Source organism: Natator depressus, chromosome 1 (genome assembly GCF_965152275.1).
Source record: "Natator depressus isolate rNatDep1 chromosome 1, rNatDep2.hap1, whole genome shotgun sequence".
NCBI lineage: Eukaryota > Metazoa > Chordata > Testudines > Cheloniidae > Natator > Natator depressus.
The window spans coordinates 99,961,827-99,982,697 of NC_134234.1; the positions used below are offsets into that span (position 1 = coordinate 99,961,827).

Consider the following 20,871-nt stretch of genomic DNA (forward strand, 5'->3'; position numbering starts at 1 on the left):
TGGCAAATAGGCACCTTGTGGGATTTCCAAAAGGACCTAGTTGCCTAACTCTCATTGATTTCAATGGGTGTAAGATGCCTAGGTGCTGATGAAAATCCTACTAAGTGCCTACCTGCATCTTAAGGCACCTAAATACTCTTAAAAATCTAGCCCTAAGTGCTCTGCACTAGTTAAGAGTTCAGAATAAATCCTCTCTCAGTATGATAAACCTTTATGAATTGGAGCTGGTTAGAAAATTTCAAAAACTTTGAAATTTCTTTGCAAAATGGGGTAAAAAAATCACCACATCACAATTTCCCCTCCCCCTCCCAAATTTTCTGACCAGCTGTAATGGCATCCACCTCTCACGAGCACCTCCTCTGGTTGGGTGTGTCTGCAGTCTTTAAACCAGTCGCAGTCCTGCCATCAGGCCATACCCCCAGGACTTCCTCCCTGGAGGCAATGGTTTTGCTTTCTTAGTCTGTTTTGGCCCCAGTCTTCAGCTGGGTCTCCTGACAGTTCAGGTCCTTTCTGGGGGTTTACTGATGTCCAAAGTCATGAATGAAAGGGACAGCCGCCTTTACACTGTTTCCTTCCCATTTAAAATCCCTGAAAAATAAGCAAATCAGACAGTAATTCAGCTAAATACTCCACGCCACTGCAAGATGCTGAACAGTTTGTACATATTTTATAATACTGTACCTTCCACTAACAGTATGAGGCCTCTTGCTTTGCATAAGGTGGTGCTCTGTGTGATGACTTTATCAGAGAGGTCTGTTTCTGGCATCAAGTATAGATTTCCTGCTTATGTTGCTGTATCGTTGCAATTTGAGGCTTGTTTCATAAATGAACATCATTTAGTTGAACTGCACCAGAGTCCCTATCCTGGTGAGTCCTTTGGACAGAATCTTTAACAGAAGATGGCAATGCTCCATCGGTAAATCCAATACACAAACTACTATCATCCTCATTCATTCCTGATGATGATAGGTTCTCTCACCGAATCTTTCCATAATGCCATCCATGCTTCCAACAAACTTTTGTCATGGTTGTCTGGGATAACCTCATATTCATGTTCCAGAAGAGCTTGGCACACACCAGATGGATTTCAGCATCCACTTCTGTCATCTTATAGATTGCATTCTCTATGGCACTGTTTGGACAGCAGGCCAAATGCACTTTGTTAACACAATCAAACACTACATTTCAGCTAGTCAATTTGACTGTATTGTTAAAACAATTTGAATCTGACGGGTCAAGCAAAATGGATTATTAATGCAACTCGATATATAACATAAAGCTTTTCTTCCTGGGTCCCTCTTATGTGATCAGATGTTTCTAAAAAGAAAAAAAGACAGTAAACTTGTCTTCTTCAGTGTCTATGCAATCTAGCCATCTAAAATGGCTTATTTACATGCTCACTTCTTTAGCTATCTTGCATTCTGGTCTTCATTCTTGCCCTGTTGTCTAACCACTCTCTCCTAGCCGATGTGTGTCTGGGTATCTCCTTGGATTAAAGATGAGCCAGTCACAGAGCTTGCTTCATGATGATCCATTAAAAGTATGGAGCTCCCTTAGCACAACAAGTATAAAAGGGGCAACTTTTTCCAATGAGCAGGCGCTAAGCAGCTCCTGAAATTCTTCATGTTTGACTTTGCTGGAGACTAGGTAGAATCCAGTGGCAGCCTTGATTTCTAATGCTCTAAGAAGCTGATCATGATAGACACACCTGAGATTAGTCATATTAGTTGTTTAAAAAAATTATAGGTAACCAATCCTAAAATTTAACTAAAAAGGAATCACAGATTTAAAGGATAGGTTTCAGAGTAGCAGCCGTGTTAGTCTGTATCCACAAAAAGAAAAGGAGTACTTGTGGCACCTTAGAGACTAATAAATTTTTTGAGCATAAGCTTTCGAGCTGTAGCTCATGAAAGCTTATGCTCAAATAAATTTGTTAGTCTCTAAGGTGCCACAAGTCCTCCTTTTCTTTTTGTAGATTTAACGTAGGGTTGAATTTGTCTTAAGTGATCACTCAAGGGACCAACACAAATTGGTTGTTTAATGGAGGAGGCTTTCTAATAAAGATACAAACGAACTACTTACTGTGTCTGAGGATACTCTGGGTTTGTGTCTTAAGACAGGAAGTTGCCTAATCAGGGTGGCCCATTATAACAACATACTGAGATAGTTTAATCAGAGACTAGGTAAATATAAAGTAATGTCATAAAACTTTTAGAAAGAGTTAAGAACTTGCTTTTCCTTCATTCTGATATGTATAAAAGATCATTGTGTTTTGAAGAATGCTTTCATAAGAGCAGTTGAATAATCTACCAGAATACCAGCAAACTAGTAAAACTGAATTTTTAATTCAAGCACTACAACATATTTTAATGACACACTCAAGACATAATTTCAGACATAAGATAAATGTTCCTTATTCATTCAGCTGTTTATTCCAACTGAAAGCTTCACTTATGCATGAGATAGGCTATTCCCTCAGGCTCAGCAAATGTCAGAAAAGCTTTGTCTGGAATAGTGAATACATTGTTGTTTATACTTAGCATTAGTTTACAATTTAGCTCTAAAATCAATTATAATGTAATGCATATCAAAAGCTACTCAAGCTAATGTGGCTTATTTCCAAAACTGTCACAATTCATTACTTAATGATGACCTTCGAAGTTGATCTTTTTGTCCAACAGACCCTGAAACTTAGATGTTGCACTGTGTATATGATATGCTGATGGGAAAATGGCTCAGAATAGGCAGTACAGTAAACAGCCTCAGAGTTGGTCAGCTAACCTATATCTGAACCAGAACCGTGTTCTGCATCATTGACATAGGTAATATGAATATTTTTATTTTATTCATACAGCATCCAAAAATGTGCTAAGGCACTTTATAGGTCCAATAAAAAGATGTGACATGGCCTGTGCCTCGTGGAGCTTGCAAACTATTATGTGATGGAATATGCATGTGTAGCAATACGGGATGATGAGATGAGAAAGATAAGGCTCACTAACAGTGGTACGGTAACGTGGTTATACGTGTATATCTGGATGGTTCCAGTATATTTACACAAACAACTGTAGGGAGAAGAAGATGGTGGCTGGTAGAGTGTTCCATTCTCAGGGGGTAGCATGTAACAGAGAGGGAAGTGGGGGAAGAAAACAAACGTGAGGAGGGTGGGGTCAAGGCTGGTGGTGCAGAGGGAGTGGGAGAAGCTCAACAGGACTGACTGGTAATTATTATATAAAACATAAAGGTGATGAATGATTCTGGGAATCAGGCAGATATTCAGCTGGCATCCATGATGCTGGCTCTGATGGCAGACAGGCAATTTTACTAGTCCTTACAAAAGCTATTTTTCTAGACTTTGAGGATTCCAGATGATAATTAATCCATAATTGATGCTGGGTGTCATCTTCAATTCCATTTCATTTGGTCCCAAGTTCTGCCCTTGGAAGGGTATGTAGAGCCCCCATTGCCACCAATGGAAGCATTAAGTGATCATTCAAGAGATGCACAAAGATGGGATTCATCCCATGGTGTATAATTTGCACTCTTTTGTTTTATGTTAAAATATTTAGAATTTGATAAAAAATATTCTTCAATAAGAGTGGGTAAGAAGGACAAAAAAGGCAGCACAAAGCATATAGCAGCAAGAACAGAATTAAAAGTCTTTTTGTTAAAGTAATTTGAGCAAACTGAAGTTGTTCCAGAGCAGCTTTAATTTAGAGAAGCACTTATACCCACCTTCATCCATACAGACAACGATTAAAAGCCTTTTGGTGGGAATCTTTAGAGAAGGGCAGCTTGAACTATTACTGAGTGTTTAAGGTACAAAAATCAATTCTTTCACTGTCAGGTCTGTAATGTAGCTGAAATTCAAATATCTCAGCTACAGTAGTTGTGATCAGTACAAAGAAAAACCATAATCTTCATGCAAGTTTGAGTTTCTCTGCTTCCTGTGAACAGTATGCTTGGGTTTAGCGGTGATATTTTATCACATTTCACACCCATCTTTTTTTTTTTTTTGCAAGATCCCTCTTTGAGGCTCCACCGTCGTAGAAAACCTCATATTTAGTGACTTTCTGCACCAGCAAATCCATCCCTTATGTTGTGAAAATGATTTCTTATGTTAGCATGTTAATACTGAAGCTGTGACACCTGCTGCGGGCCCAGTAACTATAGTGTAGAAATGGCATCATCGGAATCAGCAGAGTATGGAAACAGTTTGAGGCAGTTACTCGTTGCCAAGAAAACTCCCTGTTCCTCTTGCTCATAAGGAGGCTGCTTCTTTGTTAATGAATAAGCTACACTCTTGAGACTATTATTCCTTGAAGGCCCTATGCATCCTATGTTTGTCTGTGTGCAAAAGGCAGCTGTGCCAGCAAACATTTTGCCCCAGTGGCAGGATCCCATTACCATCAAAACTTCCCCACAAGGGCTCCAAGGAAGTTTGACTCTGGAAATCTGGGTGGGGAAGCACCTGGTGGTGAATATACATTAGGACTGCTTCTTCCTCTGTCCTGTGAAACTGTCCCTGAGGGGGGATTCCAGGGTCAAAAGTTCCCTTGGAAGCATAGATTCTGCAGATGCCATGCTCTAAAGGGACAAGTGGGAGCAGGCTGCTAGCAAAGCAGAGACGAGGGGGATCTGTGTGGCTGCCCCTTGCAGTGAGAGACAGATAAATTACCAGGAGTCCACAGGTTCTGAAAGCAGAACTGCTGACTTCTTCTGAGGAAAGGAAACCTCACTATTGTGATGGAAGAATTCATAGGAAACTCCGTGTGTTTCAATTGTACAGTTTCCTTTGTTCTACATGAGTTATTCTTGCATCTGAAAGAATGGAGCCTTAAAAAGATAAAAGCAGCCCATGAGTGGATTTCCTATGGGATACTGTCTGAGCTGAACTTTGAGCTGACTGATGCTTTGTGTAACCCCATTGGAGTCAGTGGAATTTCATGATTATATATCAGCAACCTGTGTGTTTTCGTCAAATGCTGCTGAGAAGCCAATACATAAAAATGCATTGTAAGGCTTTTGACTAGCATGCAGAAACTGCTTATTTCTCCATGGGGCAACTTCTATAAAACCAAGAGACATTTAGGTAATTGAAATGCTTTTAAAAAGAATCCTAAGTTTTATTTGCAATGAATACTTTTGGCCTTGCAGTCACATCTTGACAAAGCATATCCAGCTGAATTGCTAATTGGTCACATTTACCATAGTTTTTAACGAAAGCTAAAGTTGTGTTAATCTCTACAGCACTTACTGTAACTTATTCTTTAGGAATATTAAAAAGAACAACAAAAGGTGGCTGCTATAATTTTTCTCAAATTGCATGTAATTACGAGTCACTTTTCAACCATATTCACAGTTCAGGACTTGCACTGAACTGTAATTTCATACTGGAGTGCTCTTCATAAAGCATTTATTCTCATTTCACAACTGTATTTTTCTAATCAATTATTCCTGATTTGTACTGCTATTTCCCTATTAGTGGTAGTTTATAAAATATATTGTAGGTGTGCAAGCTTTGATGACACACAACTGTAGGTAGCAACAAACTAATGATCTATAAATTGATGGCACAGATTTAATATATAATTTGAATGTTAATAATTCTAATTTAAACAATGTAAAACAAAAACTGGCATGAAAAGCTGAAGAAAGGTGAGAACTCAGGATAACCTGATGACATGATTCTTGCTCCTCTGAAACACATAGGGCCAGGATTGTGTATCCTTTCCTCATGTTGCTGAGCATGTATTGGGACTACTTTTGCATGTGATCACCATTGTAAGGGGTCCACAATCAGTCCCACACAGTTAATAATCTACACGTCTTCTTTCTGTGTTTTATTGCATAGTTTACTTATGTGTTTGGTAGGAGTACTCCACTTGGGTTCCTGTACAAAGATTGTGTTGGAATTCCCAGGCGCGAGTGCAAAATAGAAGTGCTTTTTAAAAGTGATATCTTGGTTAATTCTAAGGGAAAAGGTGGAAAAAGCCAAAATTTGACCCTATATTATAAAACACGATCTCTCTTTTGCCACTGTGTTCATGAGTAATATACCTTAAGAGCATGTTATCATCGGTTATTATCATTTACACAAAGAGGTAAAAACGAGCTGTGTTTTTTAATGCAAAGAGATACACTGGCACAAATATTAAGCCCACACTGTAAACTGACTTAATACTTTAGCACTCATGCAGAAGAAACAGATTAGAAATAATTCATTACTCATTAATGAGATCCATTTGTCATCCAAAAGATAGAAAGCATCAAATCAAATTACCCCTATTTGTTACCTAAGGATTTTATTGATTGCTGTCTCCTTTTCCAGAAGATTTCTTGCCCTGATGCTGAAAACTGATTTACGGAGCTATAAAATAAAACAAGACAGTGCAATTTTAGTTGCTATACAGACAGTAATGGTTAAGTGCATTGACAGACCAACTGGTCAACACATTTTGTGATACACGCTTCCACATAAAACACATGTTCATAGACAAGCATAAATTACAACATAGTGGCCTCCATCATAAAATCAACATTTTCCCCGCGGCTCTGTCATTGATCTCCTGTTGACGTCTCCAGGTGAGAAGAGGTAGAAAATGATCAAAGTGGCCTTTTCCACAAAGTGCAGACTGATTCACTGCTATTCCAGTGATGCCTGAGGTGCTAGCCTCTTTCTGCCATTGCCTGTCCACCCCATGCCTTGGCTGCTTGTAGAAGAGGAGACACGGTGAGCATCAGTATCTGATCTTCCCTCCAGCATTCTTGCATTGGCTACCTTGCATGTCCTATATGCTTCCAGCCCCGCCCCATTCAGTTCTCCTCTATTCTGTGCTGGTACTGGTCGAAGACATGGAGAAAGTATAAACACCTGATCTGCTTATCACTGCCATTCCACTCTCACTGAACTGCTTCCCACAATGGAGGTAAGAACATAAAGACTTTCTGAGCTGCTGCCTGATCTGCCTGGCTCCCTGCCCTGGTCATCTGTCTCCAAATCCTGGGCTCTACTGCTGTTTCCAGGCGAGGAGAAGGAGGCAGCATAAAGTCCAGCTTTCCTCAGTGGCTGAGGAAGCCAGGCCTATCTTTTCCAAGTCTCCTTTCCCCTGCTGTGCTAGTTTTCAGGGAGAGAGGACTTGATTAATTAGACCATTTCTATAAGCAGACATTTTTCTTTGTTTCTGATGTTTGCTTGCTTGCTCCTAGTAAATGCTAGGCATATCTTGTAAGGATTATTTAAGCCTTCCTGGAGATTAGGATAACGGCACAGACATACTACAAGAAAGAGGTTGTCAAGCCCAAGCACTGAACTGTTGGGATTCCCCTGAAACTTCTTTCCACCCAGCTTCGAAGAACTCAGTTTGACTACAGACTTCGTCACTCATGTATATTTATTGCATACAGCAATACCACACTAAGATGATTAGACTCAAACACAGGGCACATCACAGACTCAAAGTTACACAGAAACCCTCTTTATATACATTTACACATCTCAGTGATTTACTATACATTGCATCACACATTTTGGGACTGGTTTGGTTACTTTGTAGGAACCATTCCCTGTACAGCATGCTCTGTTCATGCACTGTCCATGTTCAAAATACTCTTTACTTCATTTTTAAATTCCCAATGTATTTTGTCCATTGATATCTTGTTCTTTGTAAATGGTTCCCTTGGTATTTCTGCCACTTACCTTAGCTAGTTCCGACATTCTGTCTCTTAGCTCATTGGCCCCTTTACCTCTCTTAGCACAAACATTCTGTTTTCAGCCTGCTGATCTTTTTACTTCCATAATCCCGTCACTCATGTCAAGCCAGGCCTACATTCAACCGTCTTTATTTTTCTTTTTTATATTAGCATTCATTTAATCCATATCATAGTCCTGCCTTTTTGTGCTCTCTTTTTAAAGTTTACCAGGCAGGAACATATTCCCAAGGCCACAGTAGCTGTAATCATTTTAACCACTATTAAAGGCTCAAAGTTCTAACCAGGGGGGTGCAAGCTCACCTCGTCTGGTACAGCCCACCAGGGTGTTTCCACTGTTGGTACAGTATTACCCCAGTTTCCTGTTGCTCGGCTATTAGTTGGGCTCTATTTTCTATTGTACTGAATCATTGGTGTTAATGGACAAGGGAGGTCTAGGTGAAAAGAGATTGATCACCAGTGACTCCCATTTGGTGTTGTCTGTTACAGCCTCTGTCACATTCTCCTTAATCTGCACACTTGGCCATATGGCATGGGTTCTACCCTGAGTCAGAGAGGTGAGGTTCAGACAAAATCCATCCAGGCTCCCCTGGCATGGTGTTGTCCCCATCGAGAAGCTGTGATAACCGAGAGCACATACTGTGTCTCCAGGCTATACCACTTCCTTTACTCTTTCTTTAATGACTATTCGGGCCCAACCTCCCTCGCTTGTGGTCCTGCTCATTCATACTGAACACTCTCAGAACCATTAGTACTTGATTCATTTACAGCAGGTTGTGCTTATTTCCTCTTCTCCTTGTGTTGCCATCTTCACGCTGGGATAATGCTGTTTATGGGTCCCATTCTCTATTGTACACATGCTGTTAACATATGCCAAGTCTATAGGGCCCCCTATCCCTATAGGAATAGCTATTATAACTGGCACAGTCGAATTGCTAATTTCATGTGGTTCCTAGGATCCACATTCTAGCCTAGCAATATTGTAAATTCCTTTCTCCCCTAATGAGGTCCATATAAGTGTGCTGTTTAACTATCTTGACCATTCCCCCAGTTGATTTTTTTATTTCTTGAATAAAATATTTCCTGAATGCATAACAAGTTTAGTACCATATATGCTGCATACAATTGCTTGAGAAACATTATTGTTATGTAATGAATTAAAGTATTTAAAGATATATGAATTCATTTAAAAGTTTGCGCAATGGAGTACATATTGCTAATAACTGACACCTCCTGTTGCAAAGTTAAAGAACTAATTCCTCCTCCTTTTTCAATGGCTTTACCAAACTAATCAGTTAGTGGGTTAATTTTAAGGTATAATCCCTCAATGTCATACAAATTACATAAGGAGACCCCAACTCCATTGCCACCCAGTATGGCTGCCACTGTGTCCTTTTTGGCTCTATGGTTTCTGTATCCTTGGAAATATGCCTCCCACTGGATTCTGCCATAGTCAGATGTGTGCCCTGATTCTGTTGCTAAACCATGTTTTACTATGTGGCCCAGCAGGTTCCAGGTGATCTGCAAGTAATGAACATTTTAAATAGAGGAATAAATCAGAACTGAGGAATTTATCTATTCCTGCACCTTTGATGAACGTGGGGCCCCAGGCATCTCTCAAGACTGGACTATGTCAGCTATTTGGGAATCATTACCATAATCTCTAAGTAATCATTAGAGAAAAATGTAGGAGCTTCTAGCAATCCCAACCCTATTTTTGATCAATCTGAAATAGTATCTTTAGGCACATCTCTTTAAAGCTATTTATTACAGATGGACCAGAAGTTGGGCTTGTTTCGCTTACCTGTATGTGGCCTAGGGATATAGGCACAAGGTCTTCAGAAGACTATTTTTTGGAAGTAAAAAAACAACTGAAGCAGCAAGTATTTTTGTTTCCAAACTGACTCTGATTCATGGTAAAACTTCTTTATTTTCCAGACTTTCTATGTCCTCAAAATAGATTAATATATGCCAGGTGACCTTAAAATGTTCACTGTTTTGAAAGATTCTATCATTTCTTAAGCGAAACCATACTGCTGAGATGCATAATATCATTGAAAGCAGTAATTTGTTTCCCACACAGTTGCCCTTTTCAAGTGTGGATATTATATACTTTGTAAGCTCCCGTCCCAAGCATGCTTTTAACCTGTGCAACCTAAATAATAAGGTTGATTATTTTTAAGAATAATTTTTATAAAGTAAATTACAGCTACATTTTCAAAGCATCATACTTTTGAGACTCTTCATCTTCCCAGAAAACCTGGGAGATGTGCATGAAACATTTCAGGACCATCATTGTCTTTTTGAGGAGCTTGGTATGTATGTTCCCCAAAGAAGATAAACTAAATGTTGGGATTGTTAAATATAGAAAGAACTGGAAGTTAAACAGGAAATATTAGTATGTAATTTAAGTTATAACTGAACTGGCATCACAGAGACTTGCTGGGATAAGTCTCATGACTGGAATATTGGTATAGAGGAGTATAGCTTGTTCAGGAAGGATGGGCAGAACAAAAACAGAGGAGATGTTGCATTTTACATTAAGAATATATACACTTGTTGATCAGTTGAAAATCTCTGCGTAAAGATAGAAGGGTTAAAAATAGGGGTGACATCATGGTAGGGTTCTACTATAGACCAACAAATCAGAAAGAGGAGGTGGATGAAGCATTTTTAGGACAAATAACAAGAATACCCAAAACACAAGACTTGGTAGTACCCAGTAGTACTAGACATCTGCTGGAAAAGTAATGCAGCAAAACACAAAATTTCCAGTAAGTTCTTGGAATGTATTGGGGACAACTGTTTGTTTCAGAAAGTGGTGTAAGTAACTAAAGTACAACCATTTTAGACTTGATTCTGACCATCAGGGAACAATTGGTAGCAAATCTCAAGCTGGAAGGCAATTTGGGTGACAGTGATCATGAAATGATGAATTTATGATATGAAAGAAAGGAAGGAGTGAGAGAAACAGAATAAGGACTTCAGAAAATCAGACAAACGCAGAGAACTGGTAGGTAAGGTGCTAGGGGAAGAAAATCTAAGTGAAAAGGGAGTTCAGGAGAGCTGGCAGTTTCTCAAGAAGATAATGTTAATTGCACAACTACAAACAATCCTGAACAGAATACTAAGAGGCCAATATAACTTCATCAGGAGCTCTTTTTAGTGACCTGAAAATCAAAAAGAAATCCTATAAAAAGTGGAAATATGGAAGAATTGCGAAGGAATAGTACAAAAGAATAGCACAAGCATGTAGAGACAAAAGGCTTTGGCACAAAATGAGTTACACCTAGCAAAGGACATAAAAGACAATAAAAAAGGTTCTTTAAATACATTAGGAGCGAGAGAAAGATGAAGGAAAGTGTAGGTTCTCTTCATAGTGGGGAAGGAAATCTAATAATTGATTACATCAAAAAGGCTGAGATGTTCAATGCCTAATTTGGTTCAATCATCATTAAAAAGGTTAATTGTGATCAGATACTTAACACAATTAATATTACCAACAAGGGGGAAGGAATGCAAGGCAAAATACAGAAAAAACAGGTTAAAATATTTAGATAAGTTGGATGTAGTCAAGTCGACATGGCCTGATGAAATTCATCCAAGGGCTCTTAAGGAACTAGCTGAAGCAATCTCAGAAATATTACCAAATATCTTTGAGAACTCATGGAGGGCGCTTGAGTCCAAGAGTCCTGGAGAAAGGCAAACACAGTACCTATCTTTAAAAAGTATAACAAAGAGGACCCGAGAAATTACGATCAGTCAGCCTGACTTTGAAATCTGGAAAGATACTGCAACTAATTATTAAACAAACAATTTGTAAGCATGTAGAGGATATAGGATTATAAAGAACAAAACCCACCAAAAGAACCAATTTTCCTTCTTTGACAGAGTTACTGGCCTATTGGATGCGGGGAAAGAAGTAGACTTGATATATCTTGATTTTAGTAAGGCTTTTGACACAGTACCACATGACAGTCTCATAAATGAACAAGGGAAACATGGTCTAGATGAAATTACTATAAGGTGGGTGGACAACTTGGGGAAAGACAATACTCAAAGAGCAGTTATCAATGGTTCCCTGTCAAACTGGGAGAGTGTATCTAGTGGGATCCCGCAGGGGTCAGTTCTGGGTCTGATACCATTCAATATTTTCATTAATGACTTGGATAATGGAGTGGAGAGTATGCTAATAAAATGCAAGGTGCAAGGTGTTCGGAGGGCAGGATTAGAATTCAAAAGGACTTTGACAAATTGGAGAATTGGTCTGTCTATCAAATTCAATAAAGGTAAGTGCAAAGTACTTCACTTAGGAAGGAAAAAATCTAATGCATAACTACAAAATGGGGCATAACTGGATAGGTGGTGGTACTGCTGTAAAGGATCTGGGGGTCATAGTGGATCACAAATTGAACATAGGTCACCAACGGGATGCACTTGCAAAAAAGGCTAGTGTTATTTTAGGGGGTATTAACAGGAGTGTTATATGCAACACACAGGAAGTAATTGTCGCACTCTATTCAGCACTGTTGGGGCCTTCGCTGGAGTACCCTGTCCAATTCTTGGTGCCACACCTCAGGAAAGCTGTGAACAAACTGGAAAGACTCCAGAGGAGAGCAACAAATGTGGGAAGAGATTTAGAAAACTTGATCTGTGAGAAAAGGTTAGAAAAACTGGGCATGTTCTGTCATCAGAAAAGAAGACTGAGGGGGGACCTAACAACAGTCTTCAAATATGTTAAGGGCTGTTAGAAAGAGGACTGTGATCAATTGTTCTCCACGTCCACTGAAGGCAGGACAAGAAGTAATGGGCTTAATCTGCAGCAAAGCAGATTTAGTTTAGATATTAGGAAAAACTTTCTAACTTTAAGGATAGTTAAGCACTGAGATAGGCTTCTAAGGGAGGTTGTGGAATCTCCATCATTGGAGGTTTTTAAGAACAGGTTGGACAAACATCTGTCAGAATGGTCTATGTTTACTTGGGCCTTCCTTAGCACAGGTTGTTGTAGTAGATGATCTCTCCAGCCCTACATTTCTCTGATTCTATAATACCTGCTACATGTATACATCAGTAACAGACTATTCTGTAAATCAAAAAGAATTCAGATTTATTGAATACTTGTAACAGATCTGTTTCGCATTGGGATGTGGATTCATAATACTGTGTATATATATATATATATATATATAATGTGTATATGAGTAAGTGCGCATATATAAAAATATATTTTGTGTGCATCTTGGTTTAATGTGATTCTCAATAGTTCATCACAGGTTTAGTGGATTTATGAACATGGTACCCTGTTGTGGATTTAGATATAATTGAGACTGCTGAGAGCAATGGCAATTTTTTGTTTGATTTTTTTCTTCTAATGTCGATGATTACCAAATGTAGTAACTGAAGAACTGAATTATTTTCCTAAAGTTAGGAGTGGGACATAATGACAGTATTTCCAATATTGGGAGGTATTAGCTGTGGACATCTTAGGCCCCGATCCAGCAAACAATTACAAACATGTTTAACTTTATGTGCTGTGAGTAGCCTAATCAAAGTCAATGGGACGATTTAGACCATAAAGTTGAGCATGTTCTCCACTAATGGCTGTGGTGCCTGTATGCATATGTAATTCTCATTTGCAACATGTATATAATGCTATATAAGCTGTGACTTGTCTGTATACATAAAAAGTTGTGTATACCTAATCTGAGCACAAGCAAAAAATGTAGACCCAACTCTACAAGTGCACCTTTGAAGATTTGGCCAACAATATCTGGGAGGGACAACCTTGAGGAAGAATTCTTTAGAAGTGCCCAAATTATCCATTTCTCATATTTAAAGGCAGCATCTGAGATTAAATCAAGTATCAACAGTCAAAGAGATTCATCAATTTCAGGTACCAATGGGCCTACTAGAAAAAAACCTTATTCAGGAAAACATTGCAGTTTTTTACATATTAAGTATTTTTTCTTAAGTTATTTTATGTATTAGCTAATTAAACCAAGATGTTCCCAACTTCAGTTTCCAAATTTACATAGTGTCACAGACAAAATGCTACAGTATTGTAAGTGAGAACATACAATTGGGTTTAATGATTGCCGTTTCATTTAATAATGTCTTCATGTGGCATGCTGGTACATAAGGAGTGTGGCAGTTAAAACTTGTGATGCCTGCAGAGTTCCTGAATCGTGTAGAGGAAATTATTAGTCGCTTTAATGTAGAAAAGACAATACTTGATCACATGATATAGATTTAAGTAAGTATATTATACTCTAAGCTTATTTTAGGTTATACCAATTTAGCCTGCTGTTTTCTTTTATTATATATTGTAAAGTGCTGGGAAGACTCACTAAGTATATGGTTATTCATTATTTATTTCTTTGTTATGTATGCAGCTCATAAAGGTGCACAGTGCAATGACTACAGTGTTATATAACCTTTTATTGTATTGCATCATTATTTCTTAGTGGAAGACAGTGCCCTGCTTTTGCCTACAACATCTGATTATTGTTAAATATGTTCTTAAGAACTTTTGTTTTAAAGAACTCCTACAGGTTACTTTAATCGGAGTGGAGCAGCTGTGACAGGTCAGCAAACCACTCTTACAGCTTCATCAATAAAAAGATTTTAGATGGATGTCATAGAAAACACACACTACTAGGAAACCATTACCAGGGCTCTTTTGATTCCCAAGAATTTATTTGTGCAGGTGCTGCCTGAGAACAAGGAATTAAGAAATCATTGATATGGCTCTAATGTTTCTTCAACAAATGCTGGCACATTTCACTACTATCACCGACAGAGTGGATTTAAAACAGCCAAAATTACTCGATGCATCCGATGAAGTGAGCTGTAGCTCACAAAAGATGATGCTCAAATAAATTTGTTAGTCTCTAAGGTGCCACAAGTCCTCCTTTTCTTTTTTCGATCCTGATAGTGAGTCTGACTTTTTATTCTTTCATTTTTCTTAGGAATCGTCAGTTACCCAAAATGCATGCAACAAACCATTGTAGCATATGCCAGTTAAAAAAAAAAAATCACAGAGCAATATTGCTCTGCAGTGCCACAAGCTGCTGGAAAAGGATATAGCACATATTTTAATAGTAAACAATTTTTTTAAATTTTTAAAATAACCATTGTAAAAATCCAAGGCTGTTCTTCCTGGATAAAAAGATTTAGTTCATGAAATAAAAATCAAGGCATCACAGGACAATACTGATTTATTAATTATGCTAGATCACATCTAATGATTATGGGTCAGTTCCTCAGCTCATGTAAAATGGCATAGTTCCATTGACTTCCTCTGAGGATCAGGTCCAGTGACGTTAAATATTGCAAACTACTACTGAATAGTCAGATTTTTCTACATTTATATATCTTAGCAAAATTTTCTAGTTTACAGAGAGAATTGCACAGAAATATCTTTTTTATATTAAATTTTACAGAGCCAAGGAAAGTGCAAATTATATTGTATTAATTTTGATATTACAAAATTTGATATTAACAGAAGCATGAAGGTTAGTGCAGGTGGGTGTTTTGTAATAAAAGACCTGGATTCATAGTGGACAGTGAACTATAAATCCCTGGAATGTTTTGGGGACAACTGATAAGGTAGATGTAATATACTTTTCCATGGTAACCTTGGAACTTTTCTTCTAAACATGACGAGTTTGCAGTTATGTAACGTTAATAGCAATGCAATATTTTAAACGTAATTATTATTTCCCATCTGTAGAACCATATGGAAATATTTTTCTGTTCTATCCTAAGAAATGCAAGCAAGAAAATAACATCCACCGTGTGTGTTTTACTTGGGAGTTTGGCAGATGACAAGTGGTGGTTCAATTTATATAGCACAGCTGAATGAAGAGTCTACTGTATATTATATCTGTTAATTAAAAATATAATCTGTATTTTGGGTGAAAACATGTATGAGTTCATGTAATATATCAGCATAATTTTCAACAAGTAATGAGAAAAATCTTATGTCAGTTTGGACAGAAACTAGCTAATAACTCAATGTTATTTCCCTGTGCACTGACACTGGCAGGGCAAAGGTGCTTTAATGTAAATGAGAATCTGGTTCTAAGGGCATTGGACACGCATAGCTAGTGTCATTGTAGGTGACAAAAGAAAACGCTTGAAAGGTGTAAAGTGATGCAGCTGATCACATTTACAGTGTGTTGTTATGAAATGCAAAATGCTGGTCCTACTGACTATAATTCTAGGCCTAGCTTGTAATAAACTTCCTTCAATTACACCTACTGTTCCTCTCTATCTTTCATCCTACCTCTCTCCTCCCCTTTAACTGCAAAGTCCTAATACTTGCTACCTGGATTTCCTTTCCTCCAAATTTTACTCTGATCCCCTCTCATCCAGCTGCCATCCTCTTCTCACCAACCAAAACTACAGATGAATGACTTCATGACCAACTGTCTTGTAGCTAAATCAAAGATGTACCTGTCTGCCCCTTTCCCTTTTCTTCTCATACTCCTCTTCCTCCCATCACATCTACAGCAGATGTTCTGCAAGACCAGTGGTTTAGATATTTCAGCTAGAAGAACTGAAAAAAAATGTCTACATAGAAAAGTAGTCATTACTGAGAAATGAGGTGTAGGGTTGAGATAATAATGTTCCCTAAAATAGTTATGTTTTTTTAGAGATTGGTGAGATGATACAACTTCAAGTTGTCAGGGTTCCTCCCCCCCTCTGAACTCTAGGGTACAGATGTGGGGACCTGCATGAAAGACCCCCTAAGCTTATATTTTACCAGCTTAGGTTAAAACTTCTCTAAGGCACTAATTCCTTAGATTGATATTGCTGTCAGCACCAAGTGATTTACACAAAATATTCAGGGAAGGGTCACTTGGAATCCCTATCCCCCCCCCTAAATATCCCCCCAAGCCCCTTCACCCCCTTTCCTGGGGAGGCTTGAAAATAAACTACCAACCAGTTGCCTTTGCAATGTGAGCACAGACCAGACCCTTTGTCTTTAGGACAGTGAAATCAATCAGGTTCTTAAAAGAAGAACTTTTTTTATAAAGAAAAAAGTAAAAGAATCACACCTGCAAAATCAGAATGGAAGGTAACTTTACAGGGTAATAAAAAGATTTAAACACACAGAGGATTCCCTCTGGGTTCAGCTTCACAGTTACAAAAACAGGAATGAAATTACCTCTGTAGCATAGGAAAATTCAGAAGCCAAACCAAAAGATAACCTAACGCATTTCCTTGTCCTACTCACAGTTTTTGTTGTTTTAGATGGATTATTCCAGGTATATTTTCAGGAGTGTGACAAAGTTCCTCCTCTGCCTTGGTGGGTCCTGCGCTTTTTGGCGGATTTGCTCGCCTCAGAGGTTCATGGTAGCCCTCAGTTTGGCTGCTTCTGCTAGAGGTTCAAACCTGCCATTCACTCAGCTAACTTCATCACTGGTCAGCATGGGGGAAACGGAGAACAATCCCCGCAGTCTCTGTGTCCCACCTAGTGGGTCGGGGACAAGTCAGATCCCTTTCCAAATTAGACCGTCCCTTCTGGTGTTGCTAACAGACCAGGTCAACTCCTCCTGTGTCCGATCAGGAGTTAGGGGGATGGGGAGAACTCGGGCCCGCCCTTTACACCGGGTTCCAGCCCAGGGCCCTGTGGATAGCAGCTGTCTACAATGTTTCCTGTATCAGTTGTGTGACAGCTACAACTCCCTGGGATACTTCCCCATGGCCTCCCCCCAACACCTTCTTTATCCTCACAGCAGGATCCTCCTCCTGAAGCCTGATCACGCTTGTACTCCTCAGTTCTCCAGAAGCACACCTTCTCACTCCCTGCTCCTTGCATGCCCTCCACTAACTGATGGGAGGTCCTTTGTAAACCAGGTGTCCTGGTTAGTCTACCTGCCATAATTGATTCTTGTATGTTCTTAATTGGCTCCAGGTGTCTTAATTAGCTTGCCTGTCTTAATTGGTTCTAGCAGGTTCCTGATTGCTCTAGCGCAGCCCCTGCTCTGGTCACTCAGGGAACAGAAAACTGCTTATCCAATGGCCTCTGCCTTCTACTACTCTGCTGTACCCAGCTGGCCTGGGTCTATCACAGGAAATATTGTACCTGATTGGCTTCTCTCTCCGTCCGGTAAGGAAACAACACACACAGCAAAAAAAAAAAAAAAAAAAAAAAAAAAAAAAAAAAAATTCCTCCCCCCCAGATTTGAAAGTATCTTCTTTTCTCATTGGTCCTTCTGGTCAGGTGCCAACCTTGTTATTTGAATTGCTTAACCCTTTACAGGTAAGGCAACCCAGTACAGCTGCCAAAGATACATAAAGGTTGCTACCCTTCCTCCTATTCATGACACAAGTCAACTGTTGTTACCAGGTAATGATAATGTGTATGGGTAAAGAAATTTTGTCAGAAGTCATGGTCAGATTATTAGGTTACCTTACACACAATAATGCTTGTCACAAATAAATTACTGTCATAAGAATATTCAATGTTTCTGCCATTTTGGGACAAGAAAAATATTTCCTAAACACAAATGCCTACATATAGCCAAAGTTTTAGAATAGGTATTTGGGTCACAAAGGTAAGGGTCATAAAAAAATAAGGAGTGCAATGCAAGCTCATTTTCCCTTTAAAACTGGAGAAAATCCTTGAAGGGAAATAAATAACTCTGATACTGGGAAGATTTATTATTTGCAGTCTCAACTTTACAGGAGACCAAAGGAGATAAATTGTGATTCACATTGTCGTGAATTGCATGTCACTTTGGTATTGAATATAAATGTCAGTAAGCTCGTCACTACACTATAGAGATAAAACAAAAGAAAATTTCTCAGGTGGAAGTAAGCAAATATGTAATATAAATTAAGTGCTGCCTATCAAGTCAGAAGGGGTGGAACACAGAAATGCTGACATAATTCAAAGAGAAAATGGAATGGCTAGACACATTACAGACACCACGAGGAGGAGGTATGGGGAAGAGCAACAACATTGAGCAGAATCTTGTCTTTTGGTTCCAAACCTGACTTTTGCACTGTCAGTGCAAAGAAGAGGTGAAAAACTGCTAAAGCCATCACGGTCTCATCAGTAGCAGTAGGGTGCATTCTATGAGGCACTGGTACCAGTTAAATAGTTATGTTTCTTTTTGACACAGGAATGTAAAGTATACATACAATATCATTCCATGCTTGCTTAAAGGAAACGATATTTTTAAGAAAATTGGTTCATACAGATGAGAGGTTGCCATGGAAACTAACTATAGCAAGCTACAGAATCACTCTGACTAAATCCTACCTAGTGCTCTCTTGGTTCCTGCGTGAATGTGTAAACACTCAGTTTCATGCAACATCTGACCAGACATGTTATTTATATTTAATTCTACCCTTTAAGTCATCAGAAAAAATGGTTACTTACCTTCTCATAACTGTTGTTCTTCGAGATGTGTTGTTCACGTCCATTCCGCATTAGGTGTGCGCGTGCCGCGTGCACGAGCTTCGGAAACTTTTTCCCTTAGCGGCTCCCGTCGGGCCAGCAGGGCCCCCCGAGTGGTGCCACTGCACCGTGCACATATACCCCTGCTGGCCCAACCCCCTCCAGTTCCTTCTTGCCGGCGACTCCAACAGAGGGGTAGGAGGGTGGGTGGTTGAATGGACGTGAACAACGCATCTCGAAAAACAACAGTTACGAGAAGGTAAGTAACCGTTTTTTCTTCTTCGAGTGCTTGTTCACATCCATTCCACATTAGGTGAATTACAACCTTACCTCTGGAGGAGGGTAGAAGTCACGGAACAACTGATTGGAGGACCGCTCTGCCAACTACTGCGTCCTCTCTGGCCTGCTGGTTGACGGCGTAGTGGGTCGTGAAGGTGTGCACCGAGGACCAGGTGGCTGTTCTGCAGATCTCCTGGATCGGGACCTGTGCCAGGAAAGCCGTGGAAGTCACTTGCGCCCTGGTGGAGTGGGCCGTGACCGCCGGGGCCAGAACACCTGCGGGCTCATAGCACGCCCGGATGCAGCTTGTAATCCAAGACGAAATCCGCTGCGCTGACACTGGGAGGCCTTTCATTCTCTCGGCTACAGCCACAAACAGCTGCGCGGATTTGCAAAAGGGCTTGGTGCGCTCCAAATAGAACGCCAGTGCTCGACGCACATCCAGGGTGTGCAAGCTGCGATGACTTGGGTCCGTATGGGGTTTCGGGAAGAACACCGGCAGACAAATGTCCTGGCCCAAATGGAATTGGGAGACCACCTTAGGGAGGAACTTGGGGTGCGGTCGGAGCTGCAGCTTGTCCTTGTGAAATACTGTATATGGTGGCTCAGAGGTGAGGGCCCTCAGTTCGGACACCCTTCTGGCCAAGGTAATGGCATCCAGAAATGCCGCCTTCCAGGAAAGGTGGAGGAGAGAACAGGAAGCAAGATGCTCGAAAGGGGGTCCCATGAGTTTAGAGAGGACCAGGTTAAGGTTCCATGGAGGGACTGGGGGGCCTGAGTGCGGAAACACCCTCTCCAATCCTTTAAGGAACTGTCCCACCATTGGGTGGGAAAACACTGAGCCCCCCAAGAACTCCGGACGGAAGGCGGAGATGGCCGCCAGGTGTACTCTGAGTGAGGATGGGGCTAACCCTTGCTGCTTGAGGTGCGGGGAGGTACTCCAGAATGGCCTGCACCAGGGCCTAACACGGCTGCACGTGTCGGGGTTCACACCAACACGAGAACCTGTTCCACTTGGCCATATAGATCACCCTGGTAGAGGGCTTTCTACTGCCAAGCAAAATCTGCTACACGGGAAGGGAGTACTGGCTTTCCAGGGCGTTTAGCCACAGAGCCTCCACGTCGTCAGGTGCAGTGACTGCAGGTTGTGGTGGAGAAGCCGCCTGCCGTCCTGCGTAATGAGGTCCTGGGCAGGATTACTGGGGCCTCCACCAACAGCTCTAGGAGCAATGTGTCCCAGTGCTGGCGGGCCCAGGCTAGGGCGATGAGGATCACTGCTGCCCTGTCCCTGTGCACCTTGAGTAGGACCTTGTGTACGAAGGGGAGCGGGGGAAAGGCATACATCAAGCCCCCCCTCCACGGGATCGCAAACACATCCGCGAGTGAGCCCGGGCTGCAGCCCTGGAACGAGCAGAACCATGGGCACTGGGCGTTGGCCCTGGTGGCAAACAGGTCTACCCGGGGAAACC

The 20,871-nt window shown here is 40.4% G+C and overlaps 1 protein-coding gene across 4 annotated transcripts in view; it reads right to left on the reverse strand.

Annotated features, from left to right (window-relative positions):
• The window catches only part of NALCN (sodium leak channel, non-selective), a 350,272-nt gene that overhangs the window by 55,646 nt on the left and 273,755 nt on the right, over nucleotides 1–20,871 (reverse strand). For all 4 annotated transcript variants that reach the window (XM_074963156.1, XM_074963170.1, XM_074963152.1 and 1 more), the window contains one exon: nucleotides 6,297–6,370. In XM_074963156.1, the coding sequence (XP_074819257.1) occupies nucleotides 6,297–6,370 (74 nt within the window). The remainder of the gene's footprint in view (nucleotides 1–6,296; nucleotides 6,371–20,871) is intronic.